Source organism: Sorex araneus, chromosome 7 (assembly GCF_027595985.1).
Source record: "Sorex araneus isolate mSorAra2 chromosome 7, mSorAra2.pri, whole genome shotgun sequence".
NCBI lineage: Eukaryota > Metazoa > Chordata > Mammalia > Eulipotyphla > Soricidae > Sorex > Sorex araneus.
In genome coordinates, this window is record NC_073308.1 from 14,691,326 (window position 1) to 14,707,969 (window position 16,644).

Genomic DNA, 16,644 nt, shown 5'->3' on the forward strand with positions numbered 1-16,644 from the left:
TCAATATTTCAGCAAAAGACTTACTATTCTTGTTAGGATCTCCCACAAAAGTCCAACCCATTAAGAAGGAACCATTACATATTGCTGATACTAAGATGACAGCGGCCGCGCAGTTTTGGGTTTCTGTATAAAGTCCAGGGAAAGTATAACCAGAAATAACATCACTATAAACTTTTACCCTTTTATGGTGCTCATAAGATGGAGAAACCTAGAGAGAGGTTCGGCGTTTTCATTTTGCACTCAGAAAGCCGTGGACCCTGCGATGTGCTCGGGAGGAAGGGATTGAGAGAGAGAGAGGTTAAAAGAATTGGGGAATTCCCGGTTTCCACTCTCGCAGCCCGCCGTGGGGTCTCCGATCCCGTGCCGGAATTAGTTCAGTGGGCTGCTTGGAGTCCAAGGGCGCGCTTTTGGGTTCTTCCATCATGCTCGAACCACAGCACGGCCCAAAGGCTGGACTGTTTTCTTTTGGAAGTGTGGAATGAACTGATTTCCTTTTTCTTACACACCTATCTGGATGAAATTCTGCTTCTCCCACCTTTCTCTCATTTTTAGACCATGTTAACATCTTTCTGATTTGACGCATCTTACTTGCCATGTTTCTGGCCATTGCTCTGTTTCATGCCAGGAGCAGAGGAATGAGAAGAGGCAGTTGTGAGCTTCTCCTGCCTGAGGCCCCCTCAGCATTCAGCACACACTGCCCAGTGCTGCCAGCGACTGGGCAACTGACAGGGACAGGGCAGATGACTTGCCATCTGCTTCCTGCTTCCCCAGGCCCTGGACTGTCTCTTTCTTTTCTTTTTTTTTTTTTTGTTTGTTTTGGGGCAACACCTGTGATGCTCAAGGGTCAGTCCTGGCTCTGCACTTAGGAATTATATTTATCTGGTAGAGCTTGGGGATAATATGGGATGTCGGGGTTGAACCTGGGAACCCAGATCAGCTGTGTGCAAAACAAACACCCTACCTGCTGTACTATCGCTCTGACCCAAGTTTTACTTTTTAGTTTAAAACTTGTGGAGCAGGACTGGGACTTGCTCTCCCTCCACACAGCAGAGGCCAGCACCCCTCACACTGAAGAGGCAGACCCCACTTTTGAAATTAACCCGCAAACATGGCTACTGCTGGAGTCAGCACGGGTGAGGCCCTGGCCCGCATGCAGCACCCCTCAGCTCGATGCCCAGCCGCCCTCTGCCCCCAGCAGTGGCCACTCAGCACTCCCCAGGTGGCATGTCCCCTCTAGAATTTGTGGGGCGGGTTTTCTCAAACTTCTGAGGCACAACAGTCTTTGTTCGTAATGAGCATTGTAGAAAAATAAACATGCAGAACTGGCTGTGTCTGAAACCGCTCAGTCAGGCATCTCCTTAAAGCAGCAGGAGAAGAGAGGGCTGGCTGGGCCTGGGCGCACCTCCCCACCCCCCAGGCCACCTTTGTGTCTGTCAAGACTGGGAAAAGGGGCTTCATTCAACCCCAGTAAGAGAGAGGGGTGCCCAGGACTCAGGAGAGGTCCCTGGAACTGGCTGGTCAGACACCTGTTGAGACCACAATCAGTGAGGGTGCACCAGACACAGGCTGCTGGGGAGGCCAAGGATGTCAGAGCCTGGAGCTGCCCTCAGCTTCCCTGTGCAACCCTGTGCGTTGGAAGGAGACACACTAGACAGTTAAAAATCAACATCAACTTTACTGGGATTCGGAATAAAAAATATTTACATTTTTCTTTACAATAAACATTTAAATCCTACTTTTCATGAAAATATTTTTTCATTAGAAAATTGCTGCAAACATTTGTTTTGAGTCTATTTCCAAACATTTAACACAACTTCAGATGTACCACAGCACAAAAATAAACATGCAAACTCTTACGAAACCGCTCTACCAAGAAGATTCCAGAATGAAAAGGAAAGTCTCCTCAGAGCCACAGAGACTCAGAGCTGCAGCCGGAACTTGGCCAGCAGAGGCAGATGGTCGGAGGAGTTATGCTCGTTGGGGAGTCCGTTGACAGTCCACAGGTCGTGCTCTGTGAGAAGGGACAGTCTGGCAAGAAGTTTCAAACCACCAACCAAGGTCACCTCCGCTCCTACGGCAGGAAGAGGTACCAGAGAGTCAGGGGTGGCACAGGGTTCTGGAGGTACAATCACCTGAGGATACAGCATCTGCCTCACATGTGAGCTTTTGGGGTACAGCTCACGTGAGGCTGGACTTAGAACGTGATGCGTAGGACCTACCTCTGGACCATACCCCAGCCCTCATATTTTCTCTAAAGATTTTCCAAACTGAAATAGAAATATCAATGCGGCGTTTTGCTGAAAGTCAATAGACACCTGGTAAGAAGTTCATCCATGGGGCTGGAGTGCCAGCACAGCGGGGAGGGAGTTTGCCCTACAAACTGGCCGACCTGGGTTCGTTCCCTGGCATCCCAAATGGTACCCTGAGCACTGCCAGGAGTAATTCCTGAGCATCGCCGGGTGTGACCCCAAAACAACAATAACAACAAATCATCTGCCATAGGCTCTAGCTTGCCTAAATGACAGCTGGGCGCCATGTGAGCAGGAAGTGAGCTAAGGAAACCGGAGCTTTGGTTCCTGAGAACCACCCCATGGGCAAGATGACAGACATTGTCATCTGTGATGCCAGCTGGTGGTGCACTGCTGCCACCTAGCTATCGTTCCCAACATGACACACCAAGAGGGGCAATGGGCTTCGGAGGCAGGGGCAAGAGGAAGAGCAGCCTAGAGAGCACCCTTAGGGTGAGCTCAGTGCCTGGAGAACAGCCACAGGGTGAGCTCAGTAGAAAGGAAAGGAGGGAAGGGAGGGGAAAGCACCGCAAAAAACAAAAAGGGCAAAACCAGAAATTTTAAAAGCTGCCTGGGGGGGCTGGAGCGATAGCACAGCGGGTAGGGCGTTAGCCTTGCACTCGGTCGACCCGGGTTCAATTCCCAGCATCCCATATGGTCCCCTGAGCACCCCCAGGAGTAATTACTGAGTGCAGACCCAGGAGTAACCCCTGAGCATCGCCGGGTGTGACCCAAAAAGGAAAAAAAAAGGCTGCCTGTATTCTGGATAATGAACTTTTCTGAGTATTTTCCCTTTTCTAGCCATTTTATGTACATATGCATGTGTACACGTAATTTTCATTTTTTGGGTCACGCCTAGCTGTCGCTGTGCTCAGGGATCACTCCTGGTGGGGCTGGAGACCATATGCGACGCTGAGGAGCAAACCCTGTTGGCCATGTCAAGGCAAACACCCTCTCTGCTGCACTATCGCTCCAGCCCCAGTTCTAGTCATTTTAAGCAGAACTCCCGTCCAACACCATAAGCAGCTATCACAGGAATGAGAGCACATGTATGGCAAGTGCGATGGAGGCCAAAGGCTTGTCATGGGGCGTCTTGGAAGGGCACGTGCCCTGCCTTAAGGCCTGACTGCCCCGGCACCAGAGGACAGGGAGAAGGCTGGGAGAGCGCCCGCTCAGACCGAGGGGACTGGAAGGCACAGCTGAGGACGGGATTCTGCTCTGGCAATCACCGCCAGGCCCTGTCCTCACGCAGCTCGTGATCGCCGCAGTCGACATCCCCCCAACCTCTCAAGCTCAGACTCGCAAGTCTGAACTCAGGCCCTGGGAACCCAGCCCTGGCTCTGTACCTGGCTGCAGGGAGATGTCCTCCTTCCTGGTGGAGTAGAAGATGTAATCCACAGTTATGGCACTGCGCGAATGACAGGTGGTCACCTCAGGGACACCTGTGTCAGGAGTGTAATGAGAGTACACAGACGACAGGCTGAAACGGTGCTGTAAACTGGAGGATGATCTGAACGGGAAAGAAAGGATTTCTTTTACTGAATTTTTTGTGATTTTTATGATTCCTCCTGTTTAATCTGGGCAAGGGATGGCTCAAAGGGCGAGAGCAGGCTCCCCGTGAAGGGACAGCCTGAGCCCTAGCACCACAGCATCCCTGTACCGCTGGGAACAACACCCAAGCTCCGAATCGGAAAGAGGACTCATGAGCAGGCCCAGGTGAGGCCCCAAAACAGCACAACAAAAAACCTCCAAACCCACTTTAAAAACTTTAAGGCCAAATATCAGAACAAGTTTTACTAAATAGATCAAAACCCACTAACAAGGCAGTAGGATGTGAGGAAGTCCCAACAATTCTTTTTTTTGTGGGGGAGGGTCACACCTGGCAATGCTCAGGGGTTATTCCTGGCTCTGTACTTGGGAATTATTCCTGGTGGTGCTGGAGAACCACATGGGGTGCTGGGGATAGAACCGGGTTGGCCCCATGCAGGCAAACACCCTCCCCCCTGTACTACTGCTCTGGCTCTCAACAGTCACATTCTAGTGTGACTTGGCTTTTGGACCCCAACCAGCGGTGCTGAGGACTGAACCCAGGTCAGCCCATGTGCAAGGTCAACAATCACCCCCTAACTGTCATTCTGGCCCCCAACCCAAACCACACTAAGCCAGTGTGTTTTATCCATCACAGCAAAAAATGTAGTCCGGTCAGGACTGAACTAGGTCTTCTGGACTCAAGAATCAACATTCTGGGGCCAGGGAATAGCTCAAAGGGCTAAGGGGTGCTCTGCACAGGGCCCTGAGTCTGATCACGGCACCACCTGCCCCCTATGGCACAAAAACAAACACACAGATTTTTAAGAAATATATATTTTTTTCTTTTTGGGTCACACCTGGCGATGTTCAGGGGTTACTCCTGGCTTTGCACTCAGGAATTACTCTTGGCGTTGCTTAGGGGTCCATATGGGATGCTGTAAACTGAACCCGGGTCGGCCGTGTACAAGACAAATACCCTACCCACTGTGCTATCGCTCCAGCCTCAAGAAATAATTTTTCGGGGCTGGAGTGATAGCACAGCGGGTAGGGCGTTTGCCTTGCACGCGGCCGACCCGGGTTCGATTCCCAGCATCCCATATGGTCTCCTGAGCACTGCCAAGGGTGATTCCTGAGTGTAAAGCCAGGAGTAACCCCTGTGCATCGCCGGGTGTGACCCAAAAAGCAAAAAAAAAAAATAATTTTTCACTCAAAACTGGCCAACATCTACTGTTCTTTCCAGAACTTACTTTTCGGCTGGTTCAACGACCTCTGATTTGTTCAGCTCTGTCTGTGTAGGATCAGCGCCTGTAAGAACCCAAAAAAAACCACTAAGGACCACCACTAACTGTTCCGTCTAGGTTACTAATTTTTTTCTGACGTGAGACATTCAAATTTTTTTTTTTTTGCTTTTTGGGTCACACCTGGCGATGCATAGGGGTTACTCCTGGTTCTACACTCAGGAATTACTCCTGGCGGTGCTCAGGGGACCATATGGGATGCTGGGATTCGAATCCAGGTTGGCCGCGTGCAAGGCAAATGCCCTACTCGTTGTGCTACTGCTCCAGCCCCCAAGAGACATTCAAAATTTTTTCCCTTTACTGATGTCATTAGTTTACAGCATTATAGAATTTTAGGGGGACATATCTAGTTGAGTGAAGTGCCTTGGTAAATGTTTTAACTTAGAATTTTTATGATTTTTCTAGAATTAGCAAAACCAAAAAGCTAAGTATTTCCAAAGCAACTTACGAGTGACTCATACAAAACTACTTCTGAACACTGAACTTAAGCAAACAATCTTTCTTGGGGGTCCAGTGGTGCCCAGGATGAGACTGAGGCGGGCTGCCTGCAGGCAAGCGCTTTCCCCGTGCAGCTCGCAGGAGCACCCTGCCATCCTTAGATACGAATGTCCAGTGCTGAATGGTCTCCCTGTCGAGATGCCCAAGTTCCGCAGACACTCACCTGCCTTTTCCGTGCGCTGAGCCCGGGGGCCCTCATATACACAGTTCTGGGAGATGCCGAGGTTTGGGGGCCAGATGGGGATAGTTAAGACTCTTTGTCCCCGGGAAGACTGTTCCTGGCCAGAGACCTACACAGAATGTCAACAGGTTCCTTCAATGAGGAGACTTCAAGTGGCGCGTTGGAAATAGGTCCCTGCAATGAGGGAACTTGAGTTCACGCAGTGGGAAGTTCATTCAAAAAAAAAAAACAAGAATGGAAACTATGACCATCCGCTGCATCAGGTATCTGCTCACGCTTATAACATCTTACTCAAAGATACTTCATACATGATTCTGCACACCACGAATCTGGACAAGATTATCACCTTTAGGTGAATATTGCTCAGCTTCATTCTGTGCTACCTGCACAATAAACCTCGTTATATAAAACACTAAGATCAATGCTGAGAGTTGCTTTTTCTTTTCTCAGGGGTTACTCCCAACTCTGCACTCAGGAATTACTCTTGACGATGCTCAGAGGACCATATGGGATGCTGGGGATCGAACCCAGTTTGAAGGCAACCTACCTGCTATACTACTGCTCTGGCTCCCCTAGAACTCTGTGTGCGTGTGTGTGTGTGCGTGCGCGTGCACGCGCGCGCGCCACGGATTTGTCACTAGTGATATCCCAGCCCAACATTTGTATTGTTTCAACAATCCCCTAAAAGGTGGTGGCCAAGAGCTTAAAATACTATCAAATCACGTAAAGCAGGCGCAGTGGGGGAACTTACAACAACATCTTGCACACACACGAGTGGACCTGGGTGGCTGGCTGCCACCTTCACACACTCTGCCCTGCCACTGCACAGCGCCCTCTGGGCACAGGCAGTCGTCCCTGCTGCTGTTTTTCTCATGCTCTGAGCTGTGGCCCAAGGGACACGTCCGAGCAGAGATGACTCCTCAGCGCATGAGCACCAAGCTCCCGGCAAACAGTGGCACGGCCGGAGCCGGCACTCACCTTGCCGATGGCAAGCCCTGCGTAATCCAGCTTTCCCTCTTTAATGAAGCTGTAGAGTGGAGAGCCGGGCACGGAGTTGAAGTCGCCGCACATGACAATGGGGCAGAAGCTGCCGTCCTGCTGTGCAGCCACACTGGCCATCTCAGCCAGGAGCATGGCCAGCTGTGTGAGCTTGATGTCTCCTCGCCGGGGGTTGTAGAGCAGGTGTGTATTGGCCACACACACCACAGGGCAGGCAGCGCGGGGGACTTTGGGTCGCAAGAGCAGCACCAGTCCCACGTTGTCGCGGTCCAGAAGGGGGACGTCCGGGCGATAGAACTCCACGGGGTTGGCCGATAAGAGGGAGAACTTCGAGTGCTTGAAGCAGATGGCACAGCCGTCTGGTTTCTGTCCTGTCCTCATTTTGTACTCACAGTGATACCCTGCAAGGGAGCAAGGAGCTGCAGAGGGGACGTGGCACAACCATGCCACAAAACATGACTTCACACTCAGAATGAAAACCTGTCTGTCTCCTAAATAGGGAGCCAACTCTGGGCAGGACAGGCCAAACACGGCCAGCACTGACCCCAAAGAACACACTGGAATAGCTGAGTGTCTGTGCTGCCACTCCCCCACTCCCAAGGGCCACAGGACCAGCAGGCTGGGCACTGGGTCTGAATTCAGGATGCTCAGCTGAGTCCCAGAAACCAGTGGGCTTGAGCACTGACAAGAGTGACCTGGCCCCAAAGGCAGAGGGCTGGGAGCAGCCTCTGAGAACTAGTGGACGTGGCACAAAAACAAGATGCCACCTGCCTCAGGTGCTGGGACCAGAGTCGGGAGCACACATGACTGGGACCAAAAGTGACTGTGCTGGAGTGTCTTGATGGAAGCAGATGTCCTCAAATCGATAAGCACTCTGCCAGAGGATGTCTCAATGGAAGCAAACCTCCCCACACCAAGAGAGTAAGTACGGCCACCAAGCCACTCTCTGGTGATTTCATGGGTCCCATCACCCAATGCTACCCAATACCCTGCTCTCCTCAAAAGTCCACAGGCCATCAGCACCCCTGCTGCAGGCTGAGGGAAGAGCAGCCAGCCGTCCTCGGCTGCCAAGGGCCTTCTCCGTCATGCACAGCCTGTGTCGAGTGACGCGCTCCCAAAGGGGCTGGGTCTCACACAGCTCAAAACTGTCAGGTCCTCTGGGAAGGAAGTTTCCAGAGACTGACTCCTTCCACATGAATTCGAAGTAGGTAGAAATGCAAAAGCGTATCCCTGAAATGTCTCCTGACCCCTTTGCAATGGGTTTGGGTTCTCAAAAGTCAGATTGTTTTTTGTCCTGACAGTAGCGAGCTAGTCCAGAGGCTACAGTGCCTCCCTCACATGCAGCTGACACCTCTTTGATCCCCGCACCCGTGGGTCCCCCAACCAAACCAGCATCAGTGACCCCTTAATACAGAACTGGGGGAGGGAAATGCTCCCCCACAGTAAGGTTCTGCCCCAAATGCACCATGCATGTTTGTTACCAATCTATGCTTTAACACAAACATTTTCAAAAGCAAATGTGGTTAAAACGAAAGTTATTCTGTACCCAGTGATTCCAAACTTGGCCTGATCTCTGCTCCATAATGATCTTCTTGAACCTCTTGCAAACATAGCACCTTAAAAGAAAAAACGGGCTTGAATGAGAACAAAGAGATGGAAACACATGCTGGTTTTCTCGAGGTTCTGCCTTCTGACAAGGATTTGGTCACCCTAAACCATGCAGGGCAGGTTCAGCTCAGGCAGAGCACAGGGTTGTGTGTGAGCTATACCTGGATGAGTCTTCCCACTGCAGCATCTGATCCCACTGTCTGGCCACACAGACCTGTCACCAGCACCCCAAATCCTGGCCTTTTTCATTTCAAATTCTTTCATACTGCAAAGCCAGTCCTTTTTGGGGTTTACTTTTTGGGCCACTCCTGGCAGTACTCCTGCCTCTGCACTCAGGGATCACTCCTCACGGGGCTCAGGACTTACTCCTGCCTCCGTGCTCAAGGCTCACTCCTGGCAAGGTGGGATGAGGGAGAAGCCACGTGGCATCCTGGGGACTGAACCTGAGTCAGTCGTGAGCAGGCAAGCATTCTACCCATTGTATTCTCTCTCCCTTTAATGCATATAGCAGGATATTTCCCAGAAAGGCATATCTGTGCTAATTAGTAGTGAATCACAGTCCTTATTTCTTTGTTGCAGGGGCCACACCTGATGGTGCTGGTGAGGGTGAGGGGGGGTCAGGCATGACAGGATGGAGCTGAGGCCAAATGCATGCAGTGCTGTATTGCTGATGACGCCCCTCCTCATACCCTTGCCCGTTCTTTTTTCTTTTTAGTGTAGCAGCGTCATTTTTACTGAAACATTTAGAAAGATGTGAAGGGAGCGAAGAAGGGGAAACGTATTCAAGAGAGCCTGGCAGCAAAGCCAGGAGATGGGCCACTGAGATGCGCTCAGGGAAAGAAGCCTGGAGAACAGTCTCCAGTGCTGGCCCCAGGGCACTTCCGGGGATGCTCTGCAAGGAAGATCTAAATTCAGTGAATACTTTAGCTTACCAGTCCCTGTCTCAAAACTAATCAATACCTCAAACTCTGTTAATGTGCGCTCCCTCCTCTAGGCATTAGGCTTGCTGAGCTCCACCTGGCTATGTTTTTGGCTCTTCTGTGAGAAGTTACAGGTCCCTTATACCTGTACTATCAGCAAGTGACCAAGCCATGACACCTGTTATGAACGCTTCCACTGAGACATGAAAACATATTTCTTACCCCACACACAAAAGGGGTTGGTCAGTGACAAACAAATCACTGAACCCATCTTGTTCTGAGCTCAGATCAAGTGTAGATCCTTCATAATAATAAAGGTCGGTAGGAAACGTTTTCATCATTGCTCAGAACTGATCCTCTACACGCACACATGCACGCACACACACACACACGCACGCGCGCGCACACACACACACACACACACACACACACTCATGTGCACAAAGTCCTCCTCCCCCCACCCCAACACACACACAAACACTTGCACTGCTGCTTCTCAGAACTAGATCATGCATCAGGCAGGCTGCGGGGCCTCCTGATGCTCAGATTTGGCTATTTTCATCATTGATCCACTTCCCAGGAGCAGACCTCAGAGGATAACCCATCTTTCCGTAGAGAAGAATTCTGTCACTTTGCACTTACATCCGCATCAAAATGTTTGATTTCTTTCAGGATATTCGGAAAGCGAAAGCTCCAGTGTAACACTGGCCTCTGGCAGTGTCTATAGAGGTGCGAATTGTCTTCCAGTAAGTCCTGCGCTAGTATGTTATAGGACATCACCGAGAAGTCAAACGTGCCCTCACTGTCTTCACAACTGGGCTTGCAGTGTTCTTCCACGTTTGTTGTTGTCTTTTCTTTACTCTGATTGCATATATATTCCCAACGCCGTTTTATCACACCTGTTAATAAATACGGAAGACAAAATAAGAATTAACAAAAAGTGGACCAGATAGTTTCCAAGATGGAAAGTCTTTTTCCTCACCTCAAAATCCCCTCAGACAATAACTAGATGTTTGTTTTGGGGCAACAGCAAGGGCCCTGAGGGCCCAGAGTGTCACCAAAGTGATTCCTGAGGAAGTAAAGCAACAGGAAAGAGCAGGAGGCTGGGGCACGATCTGGACAGCGGGGGAGGGGGAGAGGGGTTGGGAGGGTGGGGGGGACACTCACGGCTGCTGGGGCCAGGGCAGAGCTCAGGGCACAATCCGGGCAGTAGCAGGGGGTGTGGGGAGCAGGGGAGGGGGCGAAACTCAGGGCAGGGTCTGGGCAGTGGTCAGGGAGTGTGCAGGGGGGATGTGGCGGGGGTAGGAGGGACTTGCTGGCTGCCCAGGCCAGGGCTCAGGGTAGCAGCCAGAGAGAATCAGCTAGCTGCCTGAGACAGCATGGAGCCATAGTAGGGTCTAGGCAGCAGCTGGGTCGGGGCACTTGACGGCTGCACAGGCCAGAGCAGAGCTCAGGGCAGGCTGAGATTTTCAAGCAGGAAGCCCCAGTTTGAAGCCACCACAAAAGGATGATGTGTGTGAGTGGGGGGCAGTGTGCCACAAACTCACTTGGCAAGGGCATAACCACACCAAACCTGCGCATCCAAGTCCCCCAAAGTGGATGATGCCACTCCTGGAGGGGTTCTAGGGTACTGGGGCGGGGGGAGTGGAGGGCTTGTAGAAGCCTCAGCAGAAGTTTGCAGTGCAGGTGGGGTTTGCTTGCTATTTGTTTATTTAAAGATGGACTGGGGCAGAGGGGCTGAGCGTTTTTTCATGAAAAGAACATGGGAGGTCAGATCAGTAGGGGACCCTCTGCTGTATGCTAGTGAGCGGTCGTTACAGAGCAACTGTCATCAAGAACTCAGTCAAGAGTGTAAGATGGCAGCAGGCAGAATGATTCGATGTTCATGATATCGAGGGGGGCCAATGACACCCATAGGAATGAACAGCAGCAGTTCAGGGGCTGGGAGGGACAGTGTGGCCACGAGAGAGCTGGGGCGTCTCTGTCCCTCAGCTGGCTCTGCCCAGGGAATGGCCAGGGCATAGGGCCCTCCCTGAGAAGCAGCCATGTGGCCCGCACATGCCTATAGGTAAGCTGCAGGGTGTTAGGTCACCTTTGTATCATCCCTCGCACTCACCAATAAGCAGGGTACTCTTCTTAGTGCCACAGACACATGGAAAGAAAAAAGGGGAGCTTTCTGCGACGCAAAGAGCCCAGCGTCAGGCAAAACTATACATAATAGCTGGGAACACAGACTCAGACTATGGGCCCGGCCAGAAAGACGACACGAGAAAACACGCCAAGTCTGACGCTGGCTTCTCTCTCCCACACAAAGATTTTAGTTCTCTGAATTCCATGAAGTAACCCTACTGAGGAAAGCTGCTGCTGCGGAGCGGGCAGACTGGAAGGAAAAGGAAAGAGAGCACTCTCTGAGAGTCGTGACCTCTGGTCCTGGGAGATGATGCAGCCCTCCGAGTCCCAGCAGTGCTGAGGAAGCCTTCCACGAGCTGCGAGGCCTCAGACAGACGGGGCTGGACACTGACCACCACCCCGAAGGTGCTAGGAGTCAGGAAATGAGAAGAAAAAAGGCAGTACAGTGGGAAGTCCACCCCTGTCTGCTGCCCTGCACAGCAAATGGACCCTTGCAATGAACCCTGTGCACTGCCAGGTAAAACCCCAAACTGGAAAAAACCCAAACCACCCAAAAGCTCAACTACTACAGAACCACAGCCTGCCCTGTGTCTGTGAGGGAAACATCCCTCTCCGCCCCTCCCACTGCACCCAGGAATCCAAGCCCAAGGGCCTGGAGCTAAGGCTCACTGCACCAGCCCGGCAGAACAGACTGAGAGCTGGGATGCCGTTCGTTCATTCATTCATTCATTCACAAACTGCGACTGTCTAGGACAGCTGCAGCCACAGATGACCGGGTCTCCCTTCACATGGAGATTGAATGTGGAAGAGCTGGAGGCCTACAGAGGAAACACAGGCGATCACCTCGAGACACAGGTGACCGCACTAAAATATGATGAAGATGAAGCTCTAGAAAACCTGTCCCTACTGTCTTATAAATACACATACGCAAAGCATAGCAAGACATTAAGACACTTAAGGTGTAAGCACAGCAGGGAGAGCACTGGCCTTGCCTGCAGCTAATGCAGGCTCGATTCCCAGCACCCATATGGTCCCTGAGCACTAGCAGGAGTGATTCCTATCACAGAGCCACGCGTCAGTCCTGAGCACTGCCAGGTGTGACCCAAAAAACCAAAAAGGTTTTTTTTATAGTCTTAGCAATGAAGAATATTAATTAAGTCAATAATTATTTTTCTCAATTTTACTTTCTGAATAACTGATCAGACCATATGCTAGTTTCAAACGTCCAGCGCTGGGACAAGCCTTTCCATGTGGTGAACAGTCCCTGGGGTGCTGACTGAGGGCCGGCTATGACACAGACACGCCTCAACACGCTGCCATCATGAACATAGAGAAAATATGCTCAAATGGTCAAGTCGCATGGAAGATGAAATGAAGAAGCTTGGCTTGGCCTTAACAGACTTCAGAGCACAAAGTGACACCACAAAAGCTCATGTACCTTCCATGTCAGGAGGAGCAAGGTGGTCACCGCAGACAAGGCAGGTGAGTCAGAAAGAGCGAGTGCCTGGCCAGGGCTTTAGGGTGCCTACGTAAAAAGTCATGAGCGGATCGCACAAGTCCTTCACAGGCCACTTTACAGTGACAGGCAACTGAGTTATGCTGTTGTCCCGACGGTAAAGTGTTAGCGAGACACCGGAAGTCACAAACATGGCTTAGCGAGGAGCATGTTCCTGAGTCACAACACCTAGGAAGAACGGACACAGAGTCAGGGCACAGTCCCAGCAGGCCGAAGGCCGATGTCACTGCGACTGGCAGCACGGTCACCACCACCTCCACAGCAATGTCCGTGAAGCCAGCAGGGTGACAGTCCTTCCATGGAGCCACGTCACCCTCTCACCTCCATGGCCAGTTGTGGGTCCCCCCCAGAACAGAAATGCCTGCATGCATACTGTCCACACTCCATCTACAGACTCCAGAAACAGATTTAAGAAACTCAAATCAAAAACACCTTTCACCCATGAGTGCTCCTATCTGAGAGATCTCTGTCTCACGTGGAACTCAGCATTAAAAGGAAAACATGAAACTGAAGGTTCTTCCATAGCTGCTGAGAGCATCGCCCATCAGTATCTGAGGCACCTAAGGACCTATTTCAGCAACCCGGGCCTAGATGGGCAATCTTAGGCTTCTCGCTTCAGTTTGTTGCTCCTTGCCCAGACAGTACTCTGACTGTTAGTGCCGGGAATATGCCACAATTGCACACAGAAGGAACACTGGGTTATACGAAAAAGTTCTCGAGCCAGAAAGCCGTCTCAATGGACGGGGTGCATGCAAGGGGCGTGCTGGAGTCACGGTTTGCTCCCTGTCCCGCAGGGCCCCTGAGTCGTATCAGCAGTGAGCCCTGAGCAGAGCCAGAAGCAATCCTGGAGCAGCACCAAGTATGGCCCCCAAATAAAAACCAAGGAAAAAGTGCCCCCTCCCCCCTTCCTTGAAAGAAAACTACAGGTTCAAGTCAACACCAAGCACCGTGGCCCAAGGGCACCTTTACCTTGGTGTTTCCTCCGCTTGGATGAAGGCACCCCTCCTTCAGGATTCATGATGTAACCAGAGAGCTGGAGCCAGGAGGGGTGGCCCAGGGTGTCAGCTCGCCAGCCCCAGGGCTGGAACTCACTTCTTGACTCAAACCAGCAAGGCCGTGTCAGGTTCAGAGAGAAATGGCGACTGCTCAGGTAGGGGTATGGGGAGCGGGAATAATGCCCAGGCCACCTCATACAGCTTGAGATGTGTCTGTGCCAGCACTGTCTCTGCAGGTCCTCCAGCAGCATGGGCCAGTCTCTGCCTAGAGTCCTCTGCACGGGTGGCAACATGGGGGATCTGGAAGATGAGCAGACAGGATAACAGGCAGACTTGAGGAACCCTTCCTGCCCACACAGAGTCCACCAAACCTGAGCCTGCTTCCTCCAGGGAAAAGAGCCCCTGGGGGAAGGACCCCTGTGAAGGACCGAGAGTGGGAGAGCAGCCAGATGCAACCATTCCCGGTGACTCCTGAATATGCTCCTTATCCCAGGGTGAGTGACACTCATACTCAGAAACATGGGCAGAATTAACTAGGCTGCCCACACAACCGCCAGTACTTCAAAATGCAAAGCTAAGAGACAGATCAGCCACTGGCAGTGACTTCCCAGCGCTGCACGACAGCACAGCAAGAAGAGCGCAAGCTGCCTGCATGCTGCTGACCCTGGTTCCGTCCCCAGCTAGGAGTGACCCCTGAATGCAGAGCCAAGAGTAAGCCCTGAGTACCACTGGCCGTGGCCCACTCCCCACAAACTTTCTGGCAAAACCCAGTGAACAAGATGAGATCTATGTGCAACACGAGATCTAAATAAAATAGGGAAGACAAATGGAATTCAAAGAGAAAGCTCTCTTCCAACTTGGGTCTGGGCCCAGGGAACTGGTTCCAAAGGCTAGTGCAAGGCCCAGGTTCAACCTCAGGATCACATGACGGGTGCCCCAGTGTCATTAAGGTCTACACCCTCAGCCCCAGTAGGTCACAAGCCAGGAAAGGGTTGTTTTGGGGGCCATACCAGGCAAAGCTCAGGGGTTACTCCTGGAGGTCCTGGGGGACTATATGGGATGCTGAAGACTGAACCCGGATTTACCGCGTGCAAGGCAAGCGCCCTACCTGCTGTACTATCACCCTGGTCACAGGCCAGAAATGTTTTAAAATAAAAACGTTTCCAACCAGTAGTTTTGTTTTGGGGGCATCCCTGCCGGCAGTGCTCGGGGCACCATCAGCCGCGCCAGGAAGGCGCACGGGCCGGCCGGGCCAGAGCGCGCCCTCTCCCGCCGCGGAGGCCGTAGTCTCCGGACGCCGCACAGCGCTTCCCGGGGCCTCCCTCGGCCCACCCGGCGGGAAGGCTCCCCGCAGGGCCGGGGGCGCCGTGCCCGCGCGCCGAGCGCGCCCCCCGACTCGTCCGCCCGGCGCGGGCCCGAAGCCCCACGGCCGCCCGGGCCCTTCGGGGGCCTCGGAGCAGGCCGGGGGCGCGGGGGTCTCCGCCCGCCCCCCGCCCCCGCCCCGGCGCGCCCGCCCTACTGACCGGCCTCGCCCCGCGGCGCAGCGGCCGTAGCCCCTCCTCACACAGCGCCACGCTTCCATCCCCGCGGCGCCCGCGGCCGCTACGTCCCGCCGCGCGTCCCCATCTCCCGGCCGCGGCCCGGGCCCGCCGCAAGGCACGCTGGGAGCAGCCGTCGCCAGGACCCTGGCTGCGCGCGGAAGCCTCGGATCTGGGTCTCCGCAGGGTCACGGGCCGCACCTGCGCAGAGCTCGTGAAGCCAGGGCGGCCATGGCTGAAAAGGGCAGAACACCGCCACTGATCTTAAAGAAACAGAAAGAAGCTAAAGGTACAACAGCGGCCAGGAGCCAGCTCTAGTCTGGCAGGAAAGGTCCCTTGACCCGGGCCCAATCGTTTTCAGTCCCTAGTGTTGGATAACATGGTCAGTCCTTTCTCCTCTGCTGCAAGGAGCTTAGGTTTACTGAGTAACACCCGTCACAGTGCTCCAGAAGCACTCCCATTAATCTTTTTTTTTTTAACTTCTCTTTTAAAATTATTTTTATTTTTTTATTTTTTAATTAGTGAGTCACCGTGAGGATACAGTTACAGATTTACACATTTTCGTGCTTGTGTTTCCCTCATACAGTGTTTAAGAACCTATCCCTCCACCAGTGTCCATTCTGTACCACCAATGAACCAAGTATCTCTCCCACCCCCCATTCCCACCCCCCCACCCCGCCTCTGTGGCAGGGTATTCCATTTTGTTCTCTCTCTCCTTTTTGGTGTTGTGGTTTGCAATAGGGGTATTGAGTGGCCATCATGTTCAGTCTTTAGTCTACTTTCAGCATGTATCTCCCCTCCCGAGTGGGCTCTCCAATCACATTTTACTTGGTGTTCCCTTCTCTATCCGGGCTACCTTTCCCCCAGCATGTGAGGCCAGCTTCCAAGTCATGGAGCCAACCTCCTGGTATTGTATACTACTATTCTTGGGTGTTAGTCTCCTACTCTGTTATTTTATATTTCACAGATGAGTGCAATCTTTCTATGTCTGTCCCTCTCTTTCTTTTTTTTTTTTTTGCTTTTTGGGTCATACCCAGCGATGCTCAGGGGTTACTCCTGGCTCTGCACTCAGGAATTACTCCTGGCGGTGCTTGGGGGACCATATGGGATGCCGGGGATCGAACCTGAGTCGGCCGCGTGCTA

The 16,644-nt window shown here is 52.4% G+C and overlaps 1 protein-coding gene and 2 non-coding genes across 5 annotated transcripts; all 3 read right to left on the reverse strand.

Annotated features, from left to right (window-relative positions):
• Nucleotides 1-1,657: 1,657 nt before the first annotated feature.
• Nucleotides 1,658-15,662, reverse strand: ANGEL2 (angel homolog 2). Of its 3 annotated transcripts, none has more exons than XM_055144764.1 (9): nt 15,528-15,662; nt 13,938-14,263; nt 9,965-10,221; nt 8,341-8,410; nt 6,774-7,195; nt 5,778-5,904; nt 5,066-5,123; nt 3,635-3,798; nt 1,658-2,071 (listed from the first exon to the last, which is right to left on the reverse strand). In XM_055144764.1, exons 2-9 carry the CDS (start codon nt 14,254-14,256, stop codon nt 1,920-1,922), a joined length of 1,569 nt encoding a protein of 522 aa, XP_055000739.1. In that variant the 5' UTR covers nt 14,257-14,263; nt 15,528-15,662; the 3' UTR covers nt 1,658-1,919. The 3 variants fall into 3 exon arrangements, with proteins under 3 accessions (XP_055000739.1, XP_055000738.1, XP_055000740.1); XM_055144763.1 differs by having other exon boundaries at nt 15,487-15,641; XM_055144765.1 differs by lacking the exon at nt 15,528-15,662 and adding an exon at nt 12,891-13,136 and having other exon boundaries at nt 13,938-14,075.
• LOC129406681 (small nucleolar RNA U2-30) lies at nt 9,601-9,668 on the reverse strand. Its single transcript, XR_008631158.1, has one exon. It is a non-coding gene; the product is annotated as a small nucleolar RNA U2-30 (small nucleolar RNA).
• LOC129406682 (small nucleolar RNA U2-19) lies at nt 9,817-9,892 on the reverse strand. Its single transcript, XR_008631159.1, has one exon. It is a non-coding gene; the product is annotated as a small nucleolar RNA U2-19 (small nucleolar RNA).
• Nucleotides 15,663-16,644: the final 982 nt, after the last annotated feature.

Coding starts and splice junctions, on each gene's coding strand:
- ANGEL2 (XM_055144763.1), bottom strand. CDS start 15,545: ATGGAAGCGTGGCGCTGTGTGAGGAGGGGCTACGGCCGCTGCGCCGCG. Junction 5,124..5,777: donor TCAGCGCACGGAAAAGGCAG/GTGAGTGTCTGC, acceptor GGGTTCTTACAG/GCGCTGATCCTACACAGACA. Junction 2,072..3,634: donor GGACATCTCCCTGCAGCCAG/GTACAGAGCCAG, acceptor TTCCTGCCGTAG/GAGCGGAGGTGACCTTGGTT.